The sequence below is a fragment of the Artemia franciscana genome, chromosome 1, assembly GCF_032884065.1.
Source record: "Artemia franciscana chromosome 1, ASM3288406v1, whole genome shotgun sequence".
Classification (NCBI taxonomy): Eukaryota; Metazoa; Arthropoda; class Branchiopoda; order Anostraca; family Artemiidae; genus Artemia; species Artemia franciscana.
In genome coordinates, this window is record NC_088863.1 from 39,132,348 (window position 1) to 39,151,818 (window position 19,471).

General features: G+C 36.8%; 1 protein-coding gene across 2 annotated transcripts in view; it reads right to left on the reverse strand.

The window, feature by feature from the left end:
• Positions 1–19,471, reverse strand: part of LOC136029363 (cytosolic carboxypeptidase 6-like) — a 121,963-nt gene that overhangs the window by 31,615 nt on the left and 70,877 nt on the right. For both annotated transcript variants that reach the window (XM_065707688.1, XM_065707679.1), the window contains exons 7-9: positions 16,567–16,681; positions 7,203–7,314; positions 6,670–6,761 (exon numbers count right to left, since the gene is read on the reverse strand). In XM_065707688.1, the coding sequence (XP_065563760.1) occupies positions 6,670–6,761; positions 7,203–7,314; positions 16,567–16,681 (319 nt within the window). The remainder of the gene's footprint in view (positions 1–6,669; positions 6,762–7,202; positions 7,315–16,566; positions 16,682–19,471) is intronic.

The window sequence follows — 19,471 nt, forward strand, 5'->3', positions numbered from 1 at the left end:
CGCATTTACATATCCATTGTGGTCTGAGTTTCATCTTCTCCTTGATTGGAATATTTGAACTTTTCTTCAACCGACGAAATATCATTGGTGGTAATTTTGGACTGGGATGGAAAGTTTGCCGTTTTTTTCTTAGATTTCTTGCCTTTAACTAGGGCAGTAGCACCGACTACCGTCTTGGGGGCTGTGGCATTGTCAGAGCCTGCATTAATTTGATTTGTAGTTGAGTCTACAGGCTGAATCTACAGGTTTCGACGTGGAATCTATGTTCTTTTTTTTGGAAGATAGTTGAGCTATAGCTGTTTGTAAGATGTCATCACCTAAGAGTTTAGTGGTAGCATTCTTCTTGAGAATATTTTTGTTTTCCTCAGGTTCATTACTAACCTCAATTAGGTGACTGACTGTGAGATAAGTTGTAAGCCTTTGCCATTCTTGGCTATTTTCAGATGAATCTTTTGGAGGGAGGGATGTTGAAGTAAACTTAGGTAAGGGATGGGGAGATTGACTAGAACCTTGAGTATGAATTAAATAAAAAAAAAACACTTTTTTTTTATTTTATTTTTTTTTATTTAAAAAAAAACACAACACAGATGTTGTGAAATACTGGCATTCTTCCCACAACTGAGCATTAAAAAAAAAAAAAAAAAAACCTGAATGATGAAAAAATTATCGATCTTCTTAGTCTCCAAACTAAGACTGCAAGTGAGCTTATAACGCCGGTGTACAAAATGGAACCGAAAATTACTATTTTCAGCGACATATGAAGCTTTCTTCTAGCATAGTGATATTATCTTTATAAAAAATGGGCGGATAAAAACATTTTCTGTTGAATGTTATTAGCACGCACAGAGTTTGTGCGTGTTAATACAGAGTTTGTGCGTGTTAATCTGGACAAGAGCTTGTGTGTTTTGGGTTCATTTCTTGACTATTCAAAGGCCTTTGATATGGTTGACCATAATGTTCTTCTGTCTAAACTATCTTTATTTGGAGTGTCTGAGACCTTTATCTTTATCTGAGAGTCTGAGACCTCTCAGAGAGATCTCAGTATGTTTCCGTTAACCATACTTCTTCCTCAACTTTGCCTGTATTGAAAGGTGTCCCACAAGGCTCTGTACTTGGATCACTTTTGTTTCTAATTTACATTAATGATCTCGTTGATGGTCTTCACCCCCATGTTCACCCTGTTCTTTTTGCTGATGACAGTAACTTTTTCATTGCTGCAGTGGACCTGCCATCTGCCACTTCTATAGCTCAAGGTCTTCTTGATAAAGTAAAGGATTGGTGCTGGTCAAATGGTATGGCTCTTAACAGCCGAAAGAGTGCCATTGTCGACTTCAGGACCCCTTACCGTATGAGAGACGTACAGAAGCCAATCCCCCTGACTTTTGGGAACGATATTATACCACAAGCTACTATGGTGAAATTTCTTGGTGTGTATCTTGACTGTTTTCTTTCTTTTAAACTGCATATTTCTCACACCCGTTCCTTAATCCTCCGCCAGTCTTCAATGTTGCACCGGATTAACTTATCTCTTCCTCCTGATATCATGGTTTCTCTTTATTATGCTTTTATTTATCCTTACCTTTCTTATTGCTGCTCTGTCTGGGGTAATACTAATAAATCTCTTCTCTGCTCACTTCAAAGAGCCCAAAATAGGGCAGTAAAGGCTACTTTTCTTCTCCCTCGGCTTTGCCCTTCCTCTGATCTTTATAATGATACTGGAATAGCTCAGCTGGATCATATTATAGGTAAAAGTACTCTTTATTTAGCGCATTCTGTTTTTCTAGGTACTCTCCCACCGCCCCTGCAGCAGTTCTTCTCACGGACAGGCTCAGGTAGGTACTTTTCTTCTTTACGTAATTCTTCTCGACGATTTATTTTACCTAAACGATCTTCTACAGCAGCCCAGAGGTCTCCTGTATATCAATCAATTCTATTATGGAACTCCATCCCTTCGGATGTCCCTCTTTTTCTTTCTGCAAAGGCATTATTTCGTCGGGTCCTTCCAGTTCAATAATTTTTCTCTCTCTTTATTAATTCTATTCTAATTTGTATGTCTCTGCTCTTCTTTTAAAATCATTTTCAGCTATATGTTAAATCTCCTTCTAAATCTTCTATCTGTTAAATATCCTATCTGTTCAATGTCCTCGTCTTGTTTCAGTTTTTTTTTTTTTGTATATATTTTATAAAAGTGTTTTATTCTTGTTCTCTGTGGTCCATTGCAAGCCAAGCTTCTTGGGCCTAGTAACCGCTTTACTTTTGTAATAGTTTTTTTTCCTTTTAGTATCAATAAATTGATTGATTGATTGATTGATTGAATTAGTCCTTAATCAACAGCCAGTGGCTATCCAGTAGGCTGCTAGTTCCAGTGGAAAAAAAATCATTAGGTCAAAATTCTTTGTTCCATAACTGAATATTAATTGGTTATTGCCATCAGCAAACCCCCTTGGATATTTATATATACCTACTTAATATTGAATATATTGGTGTTATCGCGGATTAAAAATAGTCGTATTTACTTTCGGTCAAGTAACCTTGAATTAAGACTTATTAAAAGTTCGTGAATCTGCAGTGTCTCGTTGGATTAAATGTCAATCGGGAGAAAAGCAGCCTTTAAGGCTACCACCCGAGAAGGATACCCCACTGAAACACTTGGACAGTCGCCATTCCAACATACTTCTAAAACTCTTTCTAGACCCCCCCCCACCCAACTACACGGTCCAAAACAGTTAGCCACTTGTCAGGAATTCAGGCCTTAGCCGCAACTAACTCTAATGAAAGAAGCAACTAACTCTAATGAACTAACTCTAATGAAAATCCAAAGAAATGATTCTTGATGGCTCAATAATTTTTGCCACAAGAAATATGTGGAAAAGTTACACAAATATGTGCTGTATGGTGTTAATACCAGTGCAAAAGTGGAGGAAATACAAACTAAACTAATAAATTCTGCGGTTCTTCTAATCAATCCTTCAACTGCAATAAGGCCAAGTTCAAACAAAGAAGGAGTTCTTTACCAAGCCGTTCAATTCGCATTTCCTGAGAAGTTGAGCTAAACAGAGAAATATTCTTGTACGGTATGTCCCTTTTTTACAAGATTTATAAGCCTAAGCCCCTACAATGCTCCACTTGTCTGGCCCACAGCCACAGTAAAAAATACTGCAAACAGTCACATCCGTCTTGCCCTAAGTGCGGGAAAACAGGCCAGGCAATTAGTGAATGCCCTGAATCAGACCCTTTCTGCAGGAATTGTAACCTTAAGGGACACACAGCCCTCCAAAAACAATCTTGCCCGGCTAATCAATAGCCAGTCATAATCCTTAGAACATTTGATAAAATGAACCTACCCTACTCAGTTGTAGCTACAAGAATCCTTTGGCAATCCACACCCCATCGGCCCAGTAGAAGCCAAGCAATAATTGGTGTAGAAGATGCAAAGCATGCCAAACAGTTCGTGGTGACGAACGGCTTAATAAGGTAAAGAGCGACATGGCTCAATAGTAATCGAAACTCTAAAAAAAAAGAATTTTGCTACCAATAGTTGCAACAAAAGAATTGCATTTTAATTCTGATTTTAAATATATAAGTTTTATCAAGTTTAGTCTTATCCATCGAAAGTTACCAGCCTGAGAAAATTTGCCTTATTTTAGAAAATAGAGGGAAACGCTCCCTTAAAAATATGGAGCATTAACGAAAATTCCACCATCAGATTCAGCGTATCAGAGAATCCTACTGTAGAAGTTTCAAACTCTTATCTACAAAAAAGGTGGAATTTTGTATTTTTTGCCAGAAGACAGATCACGGATACATGTTTATTTTTTCTATTTTTTTTTTTCAGGGGTGATCATATCGACCCATTGGTCCTAGAATGTCGCGAGTGGGCTAATTCTAACGGAAAATAAAAGTTCTAATGCCTTTTTTAAGTGATCGAAAAATTGGAGGGCACCTAGGCCCCCTCCGACCCTCATTTTTTCCCAAGGTCACCGGATCAAAATTTTGAGATAGCCGTTTTATTCACAAAAAAAGAGAAAAGCCTATCCTTTTACATGATTGCAAAATCAATGAATTCCTTGGGGCTGTTTTTTTATGACACTTGGTATTAGCTAAGTGACATATAGTGATCGCAAATTCTGTCGCTCTGTCTGTCTGTCGCTCTGTATGTTTGTCGGTTTGTCCCGGTTTTTCTACTTTAGGCACTTACAGGTAAGCTAGGACGATGAAATTTGTCTGGTGTATCAGGGACCGGAGCAGATTAAATTAGAAATAGTAGTTTTCCGAATTTGACCATCTGGGGGGGGGGAGTGGGGGGCCGGTTAATTCGGAAAAATAGACAAAATGAAGTATTTTTAACTTATGAACGGGTGATGGGATCTTAATGAAATTTGATGTTTGAAAGGATATCGTATCTCAGAGCTCTTATTTTAAATCCCGACCATTCCCGATGACATTGGGGGAGTTGGAGAGGGGACCTAAAATCTTGGAATACACTTAGAGTGGAGGGATCGGGATGAAACTTTGTGGTAAAATAAGCAGAAATCCTAGTTACGTGATTGAAATAATTGGAACGGATCTGCTCTGTTTGGGGGAGTTGGGGGGACGGTTAGTTCTGAAAAATTAGAAAAAATGAGGTATTTTTAACTTACGAAGAAGTGATCGGATCTTAATGAAATTTGAAGTTTGGAAGGATATCGTGTCTTAGAAGTCTTATTTTAAATCCTGACTGGATCTGGTGAAGGGGAAGTTGGGGGGAGAGCCAAAAATCTTGGAAAATGCTTAGAGTGGAAGGATCGGTTTGAAACTTGGTGTGAAAAATAAGCACTTCCGACTTCCAACTTCCGAAGGAGTGATCGGATCCTAATGAAATTTGATGTTTGGAAGGTTATCATGTCTCAGGGCTCTTATTTCAAATTCCAACTGGATCCGGTGAAGGGTAAGTCGGGGGGGAACCTAAAATCTTAGAAAAAGCTTAGAGCGGAGGGATCGGAATGAAACTTGGTCGGAAAAATAAGCACAAGTCCTAGATACAGGACTGACATAACCGGAATAGATGTATTCTCTTTGGGGGAGCTGGGGGGGAGGTTTAACTCTTAAAAATTAGAAAAAACAGGTATTTTTAACTTATGAAAGAGTGATCGTATCTTAATGAAATTTCAGAAGGACTTCAAAACTCAGATCTCGTATTTTATATCTCGACCGGATCCAGTGTCATTAGAGGGGGGGCGGAAATCTCGGAAAACGCTTAAAGCGGATAGATCACGATGAGACTTGGTGGAAACAATAAGCACAAGTCCAAGACAGGTGACTTACTGAAATGGACTGGATCCGCTATCTTTGGTGGAGTTGGGAGTAATTCGGAAAACTAGAAAAAATTAGGTATTTGTAACTTACGAACGGGTGATCAGATCTTAATGAAATTTGATATCTAGAAGGATCTTTTGCTTTAGAACTTTCATTTTACGACCAGATCTGGTGACATTGAAAGGAGTTGGAGGGGGAGACCGGAATGCTCGGAAAACGTGAAAATCGAGGTATCTTACGGGTGGGTACGAGATTTACATAATTGGTACGGATCCGTTCTCTTTGGGGGAGCTGGGGGTTGTTAATTTGGAAAAATCAGAAAAATTGAGGTATTTTTAACTTAAGAACGGATGACCGGATCTTAATGAAATTTCATATTTAGAAGGAGCTCATGTCTCAGAGCTCTTATTTAAAATCCCGACCAGATGTGTTGACAGTGGGGAGAGTTGGTGGGGGAAACCAAAAATCTTGGAAAACGCTTATAAATGTCATTGATACGTGATTGACGCCACCGGACTAGATCCGCACTCTTTGGGAGAGTTAGGTGGTGGGCTTCAGTGCTTTGGCAAGTTTAGTGCTTCTGGACGTGATTGGACGACGAAAATTGGTAGGTGTGTCAGGGAGCTGTACAAATTGACTTGATAAAGTCGTTTTCCCCAATTTAACCATCTAGGGGGCTGAAGGGAGAGGAAAAATTAGAAAAATTGAGGTATTTTTAACTTACGAGTGGGTGATCGGATCTTAATGAATTTTGATATTTAGAAGGACCTCGTGACTCAGAGCTCTTATTTTAAATCCCAACCGGCATTAAGCCTCTGATTTTCCTTTTAAAGCAATCTATTGATTCTTAGAATTTTGCTAGAGCTCACACCATATGAGCTCTTGGCTCTTGGCTCTTCCGACCTCATCAAAAGTGCCATGTGAGCTCTTAGCTTGTTTTTAAAGTCGTTACGGCTAAATAAACTATATACTCGCCATTAATTCGTAGCATAAGATGGAAGATTCCTTTTATACGCATTTTATTGAGTAGCATTTTCTATTTTATTCCCCAACAATAAAACAATACATAAGATAATAAACCGATATATCAGAGGGATAATCAAAGATTAGCAATGTTGATATACGAAAAATCTTCTCACTGGAAAATTTTAACTCCCAGTATTTTACAGTGGATAACTGATGGATCACTGGCTGAATGCAGTGAGTGACCGATCACTCATTAGCCCTAACTCTGTAGGTTTTATACGAAGAAGATTTGGTGTGGATGGAAAAAACTGAAGGACCTCTAGGCTTTAGCTGGTCGGCTTTTAAAAATTTTGATTGAACTACAACAAAAAAAATAAACATAGAAAGTTAAATGACTGTTTAAGTTACCTTAAGAAGTCACTGTATGAGTTTCCATAAATGAAAGTTCCATATAATCCAGGATGAGCATGAAGATCCAAGACGAACTCCAAACTTGCAGTCTGAAATTAAGAATATTGATCTTTATTCATAGCTTCCAAAAATTGGTATGAACAATTATTAGTTAAAAGTTATGGAAATACTTAAAAGATACTTACTTAAAATTCTAAGGACTTTACCTCAACTTAGCGAAGACCAAAATGTTAACTCAGGGATAAAGGTGTACACCTTTCTTTCTATGGAGCCAGAATTAATAAAATTTTGTATTAGGATAGGTAAACATATATGCTGAGCACCAGTGTTCCCTCTGTTCTTACGCCCTAAAAGTTCTTGGCTAATCAGAAAATAGATATTCGCAAATGCTGCCTATCAAATATCAGAAAAGCAAAATAAAATTTAACACGATACGTATAGTACTGGTGTCGCTTATGCTTCACTCAATTAAGGAAAACATAAGCTGATATGAATTTTTTTTCTGTTAGAGAGAACAGTAAAATTCCTACCTTTCCTCTATCCAGCTCAGCAATTATTGACTTTATGGCGTGAATTTCAGGATGTGCCCATTCAGATATACACTGCCATTTTCGGTTCAAGTCTGCCCCAATTAGAGAGCACCTGTGAGAGCAAAATTGTTATATATTTTGTGAAATCCGCTTATTTATTTTTTAGACAAGATACTTTTCTCTTCGATTTGTCGTAATTCTATATTGTACTTAAACAACTTCATGGGCATACCATCAAAACGGAAAAATACCGCCTCCCTAGGGGGAGCGGTATTTTGGGGAAAGCTAAACAATCTATGGACATAATGGAAAATAGAATGAATAATCTTTGAACTTTGGTATTGAATGGGGAATTCCAAGAAATCAGTGTCGAATTCTTGTAGACACATGAAACTTACTTCTAACGGATAATTTTTGACTCAGCAATTTACTAAAAATTCTCCTTCCTTTTTAAATGAGACATAGAAAACTGATATTTCTCCAATATAAAAGTAGCTGAATCTTCAGGATTTTGTGAATTTTAGCAGCGGTCAATGTTGGCCTTGGTAGGTTATATACCTTAACACTTTACATACAAGGCCTATCTCTTCAACATTGTTTACTATTTGTTCTGCACGATTGTTCAAAATTGTTTTTTGGGATATTTGGAGATACGTTATTTTATGCATAGATAATGTATGTTAACCGATAGGTTTATAATGTCGATTAAACGATGGCAACTTTATAGTACATAGTGAAATAATAATATGATTATAGTGATCAATGTGATAATTTGATCATAATGAATAATAATACTTTATACTACATAGTGATAGTGAAATAATTGTCTGAACTGCTTTCAACAAACTAAAAGTTGCCCAGAACTCTATTCAATTCTTTCGCTTTTCCTCCCTAATTGGTAATTTCATTTAACCAAGGGCAGCTTTATAGTGCATACTGATAGGGAAATAATGGTCTGAACTACTTTGTACTTACTAAAAGCGGCCGATGACTCTATTCAATTTTTTCACTCTTCCTCCCTAATTGATAATCCTAGTTCACGAACGGCAGCTTTATAGTACATACTGATAGTAAAATAATGGCCCGAGCCATATTAACGAACTAAAAGCGGCCCAGGACTCTTCAGTTCTTTCGATTTTTCTTCCTAATTTAAAATTTCAGTTAGCCAATGTTAGCTTTATAGTACATACTGATAATGAAATAGTGGTCCGAACTGCTATTTACTAATTAAAAGTGGCCCAGGACTCACTTCAAATCTTTCACTTTTCTCCCTAATTGACAATTTCCTAATTACAATTACTGATTCAGTAACTCAGTATTCAGTATTGATGAAGAGTTTGTTATGTGAACACATTATTTCTGGATAATAACCTTTCAATAAAGTAAGGTTTCTACCTGGATGATTTTCCCTAGAGACACTTATAATCCGATTGTTTATGTAACTGCTATTGACATTAAATCTCCTAGGATTTAGTGACTTAATAAGTACAGAGTTGTGAAGAAAAAGATTCAATTAGCAATATCTATTAGTAAAAGTTCTTAAGCCAAATCATAACAATTGTAATAACCGGTTTGGATACGGACTTATATAAGATAAATAAAAAAAAACTAAAATAAAAAAAGTAAGGAGCGACATTAAAACTTAGAACGAACAGAAATTACTCCGTATATGAAATGGGTTGTTCCCTCCGCAATCCCTCGCTCTTTACGCTGAAGTATTTAATTGTTTAAAAAAATAGGATTGTGGCAAAGAGTCAAAACTTTAGCGTAAAGAGCGAGGGATTGCGGAGGGGACAACCCATTTCATATACGGAGTAATTTCTGTTCGTTTTAAGTTTTAATGTCACTCCTTACTTTCAGTTTAAAAAAACTAGTTTTTTTTGTATTTAATTTTTGAACGGTTTTGAATTAATGCATGTTTGATTTTGGCTCTCCGCACATAAATTATTTAAAATGAAATTTGCACATTAATTCTTTTTTTGGCTAAACGGCTTTCTCTTAGTTTTGATCAGACGATTTTGAGAAATAAAGGGTGGGGAAGGAGCCCTGTTGTCCTCCAATTTTTCGGTTACTTAAAAAGGCAACTAGAAATTTTAATTTTTAACGAACGTTTTTATTAGTAAAAAATATACGTAACTTAAGAATTAACTTACGTAACAAACTTTCATATTCTCATATTTTTATTATGTATATGAGGGGGTTTGTCCCCTCGTTACTACCTCGATATTTACACTAAATCTTTTTGTCCCAATTGTTTAAGAATAACCCCTGAATCAGAAAGGCCGTAGAATAAATAGTTCAAATTACTAAAAATACTTTTGCATATAGAGTGAGGTATTTATCTTCTCCTAAATACCTCGCTCTTTATGCTAAAGTAGTTTTAGAACCCCTCATATGCGTAATAATCTCTGTTCGTTTTAAGTTTTAATGGTACTCCTTACTTTCAATTGAAAAAACTTTTTCATGTTTATTTTTTCATTGTTTTTTTTTATAGTAATGCTAGAAAATCCCACGCCCTTTTCATTGAATTTGTTTTTAATTGTTTTAAAAAGTAGAATTGTGGCAAAGAGTGGAACTTTAGCGTAAAGAGCGAGGGATTGCGGAGGGGACAACCCATTTCATATACGGAGTAATTTCTGCTCGTTTTAAGTTTTAATGTCACTCCTCACTTTCAGTTAAAAAAAAACTAGTTTTTTTTATTTAATTTCTAAACGTTTTTGAATTAATGCATGTTTGATTTTGGCTCTCCGTACATAAATTATTAAAATGAAATTTGCATATTAATTCTTTTTTTTGGCTAAATGGCTTTCTCTTCGTTTTGATCATACGATTTTGAGAAATAAGGGGTGGGGAAGGAGGCCTAGTTGCCCTCCAATTTTTCGGTTACTTAAAAAGGCAACTAGAACTTTTAATTTTTAACGAACGTTTTTATTAGTGAAAAATATACGTAACTTAAGAATTAACTTACATAACTAACTTTTATATTCCTATATTTTTAATTATATATATGAGGGGTTTTGTCCCCTCGTTAATACCTCACTCTCCACACTAAATCTTAAGTTTCGTCCCAATTCTTTAAGAATGACCCCTGAATCAGAAAGGCCGTAGAATAAATAGCTGAAATCACTAAAAATACTTTTTTTTTCCCAGGGGTCATCGTATCGTATCGTTCTTACGGATGAACAAGACATTGATCATATACCGATGTCATTTACGTTTTCCCTATCTGATGTTCCTGTATATTCCTTTATTCCAAAGCCCTCGCGGTGTTTCGACAAGTATAATTGGAATCGTGGAAATATTGCCCTTTACAGTGTGACGCTTGCTACACTACTTAGTTCTATTCGTATTCCGTTTCATTTGCTCCAGGCGCGGGTGCCTGTGAAAAATGTGGTTGCCGATATTAACCTGTGCTATTCTCAAATTATTTCGTGTTTGAAAAACGCTGAGTCTTGTGCTGTCCCTTGTGAACGAGTTAGGTTAGGGACTCGTCAACCTGTGTGGAATAATGATTCACAGTTGAAGTCGATTAAGAACCGTGCAAAGTTATGGTTGCGTATATGGTCATAATGCGGAAGGCCTGCTTCTGGTATTGTTTTCAGTATTAAAAATCGCACTAAATCTGCTTATAAGAAATACCTTCGTGCAGTCCGATTTCGTGGTCTTGATTTTCCATCAAATCCAAGTGACTGGAAGAATGTTTTAAATTCTAGTAAAATTATTAGTGATGGTCCTGGCAATTATATTTCTAAGTCAGCTTGGGAATCGCATTATACTGCTATTTTTTCTCGGATTAATTATGCAGTTCATTCACGTTTTTCAGCTGTTTTCAAACGTATGCTACCGTCTGCTCTATCTCAGCAGGATATATTACCGATATCCGCTGACTCAATTTACCTGGCTATTAAAAGGCTTAAGTCTAAGTCAGTTGACACCGATGGAATATCAGTGAATCATTTAAAACCTGATTGCCTACCTTTAATATCGCATTTACAACTACTTTTTCAAATGTGTTTGTGTTGTTCTGTCGTGCCGGACAGTTTCTTGTGTGGCACAGTTACTTCTATTTTAAAAAGGGGGAAGATCCATTTTCATGTTCATCTTATCGTCCTATCACTGTTTCTTGTACCTTAAGCAAAGTCCTTGAGTATTTATTTCTCTTTTCTTAAACAGATAATATAAATTTTGGAGTTAACCAGTTTGATTTTCAGCGTGGTCTGGGATGTCAGCATGCCCATAAAGTTCTTTCTACTCTGCTTTCTGATGCTTCCGGGAGGGGCTATGATCTTTATTTTTGTTCTTTAGATTTATCTAAGGCTTTTAATTCTGTAGCTCGCTCCTAAGCCCTGTTTTCTTTGCTTAAATGTTAAAATTTAAATGTTTAAATGTTGAAATTTAAATGTTTAAATTGCTTAAATGTTTCTATTGTTTCTTTATTAAAATTTTGGTACGGTCATTCTTTCCTTAATATTAAATCTTCTCCTTCTGATCCTTCTATGTTAAAGATCTCCATCTGGGCTTTCGGCTTCTGTTCGTTCTATCTCTTCTGCTTTCTCGAATGCGGGTCTAACCCTTAACCCTGATAAATGTGAATTCCTTCATTTTAGTCCTTCTCCTAACCAATCTTCTAGACTTAATTGTTTTGAATTTAGAATTCCGTGTGTGACTTCTTTAAGGTGGTTGGGCATTACCCTTACTAACAATTTAGTCTCTTTTCGTAATAAAACTGTTTCTGATGCTAAGGTTAAACTTCAAGTGGCTAAAATTGTTGCGAACAGGGGGAAATACAACCGCAAAGCGCTTTCACAAATTTATTCTTGCTTTTGTGATCACTCGGTTTTATATCTTTCTGGATTGTATCCTGATTTAAAAAGAAAAGATTTAAAGGCTCTCAAGTCATCTTATTTTCGTTTCCTCCGATTTTTGTTGTATCTTCCTCCCTGGTACAAGATTGTACTATAAGACTACCATTGGTTAGCTGGAACTATCAACCAGGGAGGAAAAGCGAAAGATTTGAAAAGGATCTTGGGCACTTTTAGTTAGTAAATAGCAGTTTTGACAATCTATATCCCTAATTATTTCAGTATGTACTATAAAGCTGCCATTGGTTAACTGATATTATCAATTAGTGATGTTCGGACCATTGTTTCACTATCAGTATATATTTCAAAGCTGCCATTTATTAACTGAAATTATCAATTAGGGAGTTGAAGAGAGTCCTTGGCCACTTTTAGTTAGTAAAACATAGTTTGGACAGTTATTTCACTATCAGTATGCACTATTAAGCTGCCACTGGATAGCTGAAATTATAAACTAGGGAGGAAAAGTGAAAGAGTTGCAATAAGTCATGGCCCACTTTTAGTTAGTAAAAAGTATTTCGGACCATTATTTCACTATGTGCTATAAAGCTGCCATTGGTCAACTGAAGTTTCCAATTTGGGAGGAAAAGTGAAAGAGTTGCAATAAGTCATGGCCCACTTTTAGTTAGTAAAAAGTATTTCGGACCATTATTTCACTATGTGCTATAAAGCTGCCATTGGTCAACTGAAGTTTCCAATTTGGGAGGAAAAGTGAAAGAGTTGCAATAAGTCATGGCCCAGTTTTAGTTAGTAAAAAGTATTTCGGACCATTATTTCACTATGTGCTATAAAGCTGCCATTGGTCAACTGAAGTTTCCAATTTGGGAGGAAAAGTGAAAGAGCTCAATAGTGTCATGGGCCAGTTTTAGCTAGTAAAAAGTAGTTCCAACCATTATTTCCTTATCAGTATGTACTAAAAAGCTATCATTGGTTAATGAAATTATCAATTAGGGAGGAAAAGTGAAAGAAATAAAAAGAGTCCTGGGCCACTTTTAGTTAATAGAAAGTAGTAGAGACCATAATTTCTCTAATGATAACTGAACGGTTAATGGTAACTGAAATTATAGATTAAAGAGGAAAAATCAAACAATTTAAATAATTCCTGGGCCACTTTTAGATAGTAAAAAGTAGTTCAGACCATTATGTCACCATCAGTATGTACTATAAAGCTGCCCTTGCTAACTGAAACTAAAGCTGCCATTGGTTAATAGAAACTATGAATTAGGAAGGAAAAGTGAAAGAATTGAAACGAGTCCTGAGCCATTTTTAGTTAGTAGAAAGTAGCAGAGACCATTATTTCTCTATCAGTGTGTACTATAAAGCTGCCATGGGGTAACTGAAATTATAAATTAAAGAGGAAAAATAAGAGAATTGAAATAATTCCTGGGCCTTTTTTCCGCATTTTTTGAATCGGTTTAAACATCATTTTTGAAAACAATAATTTTTACTCTTAAAATAAGACTCCAGCCACATCCCTGGAAAGAATTGGTTTTACTAATGTCTCAACTCTATGAAGTGGCAAATCAGTTAAGGTTACAATGTCAGGACAATAAGAAAGCTAGTTTCCAAACAGAGCAGTTATGGGGAGATAGGATCTTTTGTACCCTATCATTGATAGAAGTTACTAGGACTAACTTGGACATGAAATTGCTTTGGACAGCGCTTATGCTCGGCAATGCAATCTCGGAAACAATGGTGAAGCATCAATCAAGGAGGCACACTCGTGCCTCTTTAAAGAGGCGAACCACGACAATGTTAAGCGATCTTCGGTTCCAGTGGTCGCAGAGGGATGGGAAGGAATGCATTTCGTATCCTGAGCTCCAACTAAGAAACCTGCCAAATTTCAGCCCCCTCCGACTTTTCCTTCATGGGGAAAATCTGGCCAAAATTTCAAACCCCCAACCCCACCCCCCCCCCCCTTAATGTTGTTCGATCGGGCTAAGTTCGATCGGTCCCCTAGGGCCCAGGAGCTTATCCGCGAAATTTCAGCTCGATCCGATAACTCTTTCCCTGTTTTCCAGAAACCACGCATAGCCACTTAATGTTCATGTTCTCCTTTTGTTTTATTTTCGCCACGCCTACAGGTCACAGCCGACATCGGATCTGGGTGTACGAAGACTAATTTGACGCGGAATTCTCCGAGTAATTTTGCTTGAAAGTTTCGTCGGAAAATCTTAACCCCCCGATTTTCTAGTTAAAGAAAAACCCCATTTCCCCATAAAAGCCCATGTTAAGTTATTTGTTGTCAAAAGTTACGAATTTCAACATTCAAGTACATCAAAATGATCAGCTCGACATGATGAGACTGACTGAAAGCTTCAAAAAATTCTGTCTTAATCCGTAAAATTTTTATTTGAGAAAAATGACAGAAACCATTTTTTTTCTGCCACGCCTACAGGTCACAGCCGACATCGGATCTGGGTGTACGAAGACTCATTCGACGCAGAATTCTCCGAGTAATTTTCCTGGAAAGTTTCGTTGGAAAATCTTAACCTCCCGATTTTCTAGCTTATAAATTAATTTTTGAAATTCTTAAAAGTTATTTAAAAGTTATATTTATACACATGCAGGTATTTCGACTTCAAACATGCCCGGTTAGCTCAGTCGGTAGAGCATGGGACTTTTAATCCTAAGGTCAAGGGTTCAAGTCCCTTATCGGGCGGTTTTTTCACAAAATATGAAAAAAACTTCGTTTTCTTAAAGAGTTAAAGAGGCTGCGTCCCAAAGTCGAACCTTAAAACGTACAGGAATTAGGAGAGGCAGTCCTAATTCCTGTACGAGGAGTACAGGAATTATTAAATTACATCCACCATGGATTGTAGAAAAACGTACAGAAATAATATGAAAAAAACTTTGTTTTCTTAAAGAGTTAAAGAGGCTGCGTCCCAAAGTCGAACCTTAAAACGTACAGGAATTAGGAGAGGCAGTTGGGGGGCTGCCGCCCCCAAAACCCCCCGCTTTTAAAGACTCTTTTGTACAGGTTTTTTGTTTTGTTAGTTAAAAGAGGGCCTTTCCGAAGCCAAGAGCGGGGGCTAGGGGGCGGCAGCCCCCCACAACAAAAAAACTGTACAAAAGAGTCTTTAAAAGCGGGGGGTTTGGGGGGCGGCAGCCCCCCAACTGCCTCTCCTAATTCCTGTACGTTTTAAGGTTCGACTTTGGGACGCAGCCTCTTTAACTCTTTAAGAAAACGAAGTTTTTTTCATATTATATCTACCAAAGATTACTTGACTTTTATATCGCATTTTTTCAAGGTTGTTTAGAATATATGAAACTAGGATTTCCCAATTTAATTTGTTCACCTTGGCAGTCGCTTGTTAAATTTTGAGTCTTGATGTATTTTACAGAAAGTTAGGATAACTTTTTTTTATTTTGAGGATTAAGAACAGTAGAATTAACGACATTTGTCACCAATTTTGAAATATTAGGTGAGTTTATGGAAGTGTACTCGTTCACCTAACACACTGGTTTCACTGTTTTGCACCACAAATCCCAAAAAAAAGCCTCCGGACCCATTATTTTTAGAAACAGAACACGAGAGTCTCAATTCGAGTCATGAGTTTCATGGAAGTTCCAATTTTTGTAATTTTCTTTAATTTTCTGTTTTAGTTCATTATATTCTTCACTTTATATCTAAATATTTTTCTTTATAGATTTTTGTAGGATGAATCGGTCCTGACTTAGTATTAGTTACTGTGTAGCTACTTTAATTTAATTTAAATGGGTAATTACGTAGTAGGGTAATAACAGCTCTTCTGATTCTTAATAGACAATCTCTTTGCAAGCAAATTATCATAAAATAAAAATACTTTATTCGTGTAAATAAAACTTCCTATGATTTTCTTGAATTAATATTTAAAGTTGATTCCTTGAAGTTTCATTTGCACAGCTCAACTAGTTCATTTGAAATATTGGAGAAATTTCATAATTGCTTTAGAATTACTATTTCTATTAAGATGAGTGAATTATTGAAAATTTTATGAGATAAGTTTTTAGTGGCTTTTAGAGGTCTATCCAGATTTCGCTCATTGCGGTAGATAAGGGTTTAAGGATGTAAGCATTGAGACGTTAAAAAAATGGCCCATTTTTTGTCCGAGAGTGTTTCCCAAACTAACTTTTTTAAATAAGACTCTCCATGGCACAGGTACCTAAGATTTTGTATTTTAATCTGGCCAGAGATAACAAAATTTTACACCATTCTCTGGGCCCCTAACAATCGTCTCCATCCCAAGTAAATATTTGGTCACTTTAGCCCCGGCAATAATTTTTGAAAGCTTTAAAAACCTAAAAAAGTATAAGAACGATTTTCGGAAAAAGCCCTTTTTTGCACCCTATTTTCGGGGGAATTTACCACTTTTGAACTTGTTCCTGCACACTGAGGTTCCCTATTTCCTAAGAGGTAATGTTATGCGTTTCAAACTCATCGTTAAATGATATTTCGGGCCTTTACAATAACATAACCTAGGATTAATTCCTTACAATAACATTACTTACGACCAATTTCTTACCTGTAATTTCCGAGATACACCCCATCTGGATTAGCCATGGGAATAATCTTGAAAACAATATATTCTCGAAGTTCTTTAGCGATTGGGTTTTCGCTTAAAAGAAAATCAATTATTCCTGAAATATAATTGTAATTATATAATTAGCGAGAACCTGTATTGAAATTTGAGATGCTGTTTCCCGACACCAATAAAACATGTTTAGTAACTGTAACTAACTCGAATGAGACGTAATAACGACAATAACACTTTATCTATTACCCAATATACTACAGAAGAAGTGGAGTAACACAAAGAAAAGAGTAACCTCTATATAAATAAAACGAATAAATGTCTGTCTTTGTTTCTGTCTTTCCTGTATATTTCACTACACTGTTTATCTGATTGCCAAGAAACTGACAGAATTTGTTGAGTACACTCTGTGAAAGTTTCATATAAAAAATTACCATCACAACCTGCATCCCACAATACCCTCTTAACATTTTGGATAGTGGTGCAGTGAGTTCTGCTACAAGTATATGCAGTATATGAAAATTGGAGTGCCTATCATTATTCTCAGAAACATCAATCTGCCAGAACTTTGTAACGGTAAGAGACTTTCAGTAAAAAAGAAATGGCAACTCTAAGGGGAAGATGTACTGTTACAACATATTCAAAAGGTACTATAAAATAGAACTGTCACTTAAATTCAAACGTTTCCAGTTAGTACTGACCACCCTTTGGATTCCACGACATCCCTATCCCTGGACTCCACAACATCCCTATCCCACCATTCCTTGACAGTCAGCGGGTGTGTGTTACGTCATAGGGAATGTTTTCTAAGCGATGCAGGTGCATGTTACGTCATAGTGAAGGTTTTCTTTTGCATGCTACATTAAAGAGATTGTTAAAAAAACCTACGAGGGCCAGGGGTTTCTTGCTCCAGTTTTTCTTTGGGTTTTACCTAACAGTTTTTTCCTTAAGAAAAACCTTCAGGGGGCTTCTTTACCCCAGGATTTCATTGGGTTCTACCTAATAGTTTTTTCGTAAAAAAATTCAAGTTCCGAAATTTGGAGACCTTCAAGAAGTTAGACCCTATTAACCAATTCCAACGGGACCCCTAGCAACCATTTCAGCCCAGCACCCTAGCAGTCAATTCTGCTCGGGACCCTAGCAACCAATTTCACCGGGCCCCCAACCTATCCTAACAATCAGGGGGGCTAGCATGCAAGTTCACTGGGAAGCCTAGCTTCCAATTCGAAAAGTGGCCTTGTATCCAATTTCATAGGGACCCCTAACCTAATCACCTCCTAACCTAACCACCTGGCCCTAGCAGCCATTTCAACCGGAGGCCCTAGAGGGCCCAAGCAGTCAATTCCATCAGGAGCCCTAGCATCCAAATTTCACGGATAGCCCCTAACTTAATCAACGGTACCTTAGGATCCAAATCAACCGGAGCCCTAGCAAGCACTTCCAAAAGGCCCCTAGCAACCAATTCCAACGAAGGCCCTAGCTTTCAATTCCAAAGGCGCTCTAGCATCCAATTTCACCGATAATCTCTAACCTAAACAAGAAGGCCCTAGCATCCAATTCAACAGGGGAACTAGTGAGCGATTTCAAGGGAGGCTCTAGCACGCAATTCCATCGGGGGAACCCCAAGCAACCGATTTCATTAAAAACCTTCCAGGAATTACTCTTAATTTGGTTTAAATGTATCTCTAATAACAACCCTCCTGAAATTGGTTGCTATGGGATCCCCGTTGGAATTGGATTTTAGGGGGCCCCGCTGGAATTAGTCGCTAGGGTCTCATTGGAAATTTGTCTAGGCCCCTTGTGGAATTGCATATTAAAGGATGTCGCAGGAATTAATAGCTAGGGGATGGGTCAGCGCATATTGTTACGATGGAGTCAATGTGTATAGTCTTGGCCCAAATAAACGTGGCATCTTCATTAAAAGCTCTCAGAAATAATTCTTACTATGGCTTAAATTTTCTCAGCTTTCTCTAATTCACGCTTGTTTTGGCTTATGTTTTATCCTATATCAGGTTTTTCACGTTTTTTTCAATTTCTTGAGTTTTAACTACTTTTTCTGTGATTTCATGGTTATTTTTGCTTATACCTTATCCTTTATAAGGTTTTTCACGTTTTGTTTTTCTTGTTTGTTGAGGTTTAACTGCTCTTTTTGTGATTTCAAAATTTTATAATATTAGGAATGTATCTTAGGAATGATAATGCGTATGATATGGAGAGCCACATACAGTCAAGCTGACGGGGATTGACATGGAGACTATCGTGTTGAGGAGTGGTGGAGGATACCGTGTTCCGTCCATAGTGTGACACATTGACGTGAATTGCTTTGACTAACATGTCCTACAGATTAAAGTTCAGGTGGGAAGTGTTAAAAGAATTTTTTAGCGGTGGAGGAGACTGAAATCTAAGATCCAGTCAGAAAAATGAGTCATTTTTATTAAATAATATCAGAAATAATTCTTAATATGGTTAAAATTTATCTCTAATGACAATCTTCTCTCTCTAGAATCGCTTGCTAGGGTGAGCTAGCCATATATTGTCATTCTGGCGTGACACTTAACATTTCGATTAAAAACTCTTAGAAATGGTTGTTAATCTGGCTTAAATTTATCTCTAATAACAAACCACCCCTCTGAAATTGGTTGCTCGGGAGCCCCCGTTGTAATTTAAAGTTTGAGGCCCCGCTGGAATTTTTTCATCATGAAATTGATTTTATTCATAAAACTTGACGCGCGCTGAACATTGTTCGTGGAACTTGTTGTGTGCTGATTTTTGTTCGTGAAACTTTTTGCATGTTGATTTTTTCTCTTCGTAAAACTTGTAAATTAATTTTTCTCCTTGGGAAACTGATTTTGTTCGTAGAACTTGTTCCATGCTGATTTTTGTTTGTGGAACATTT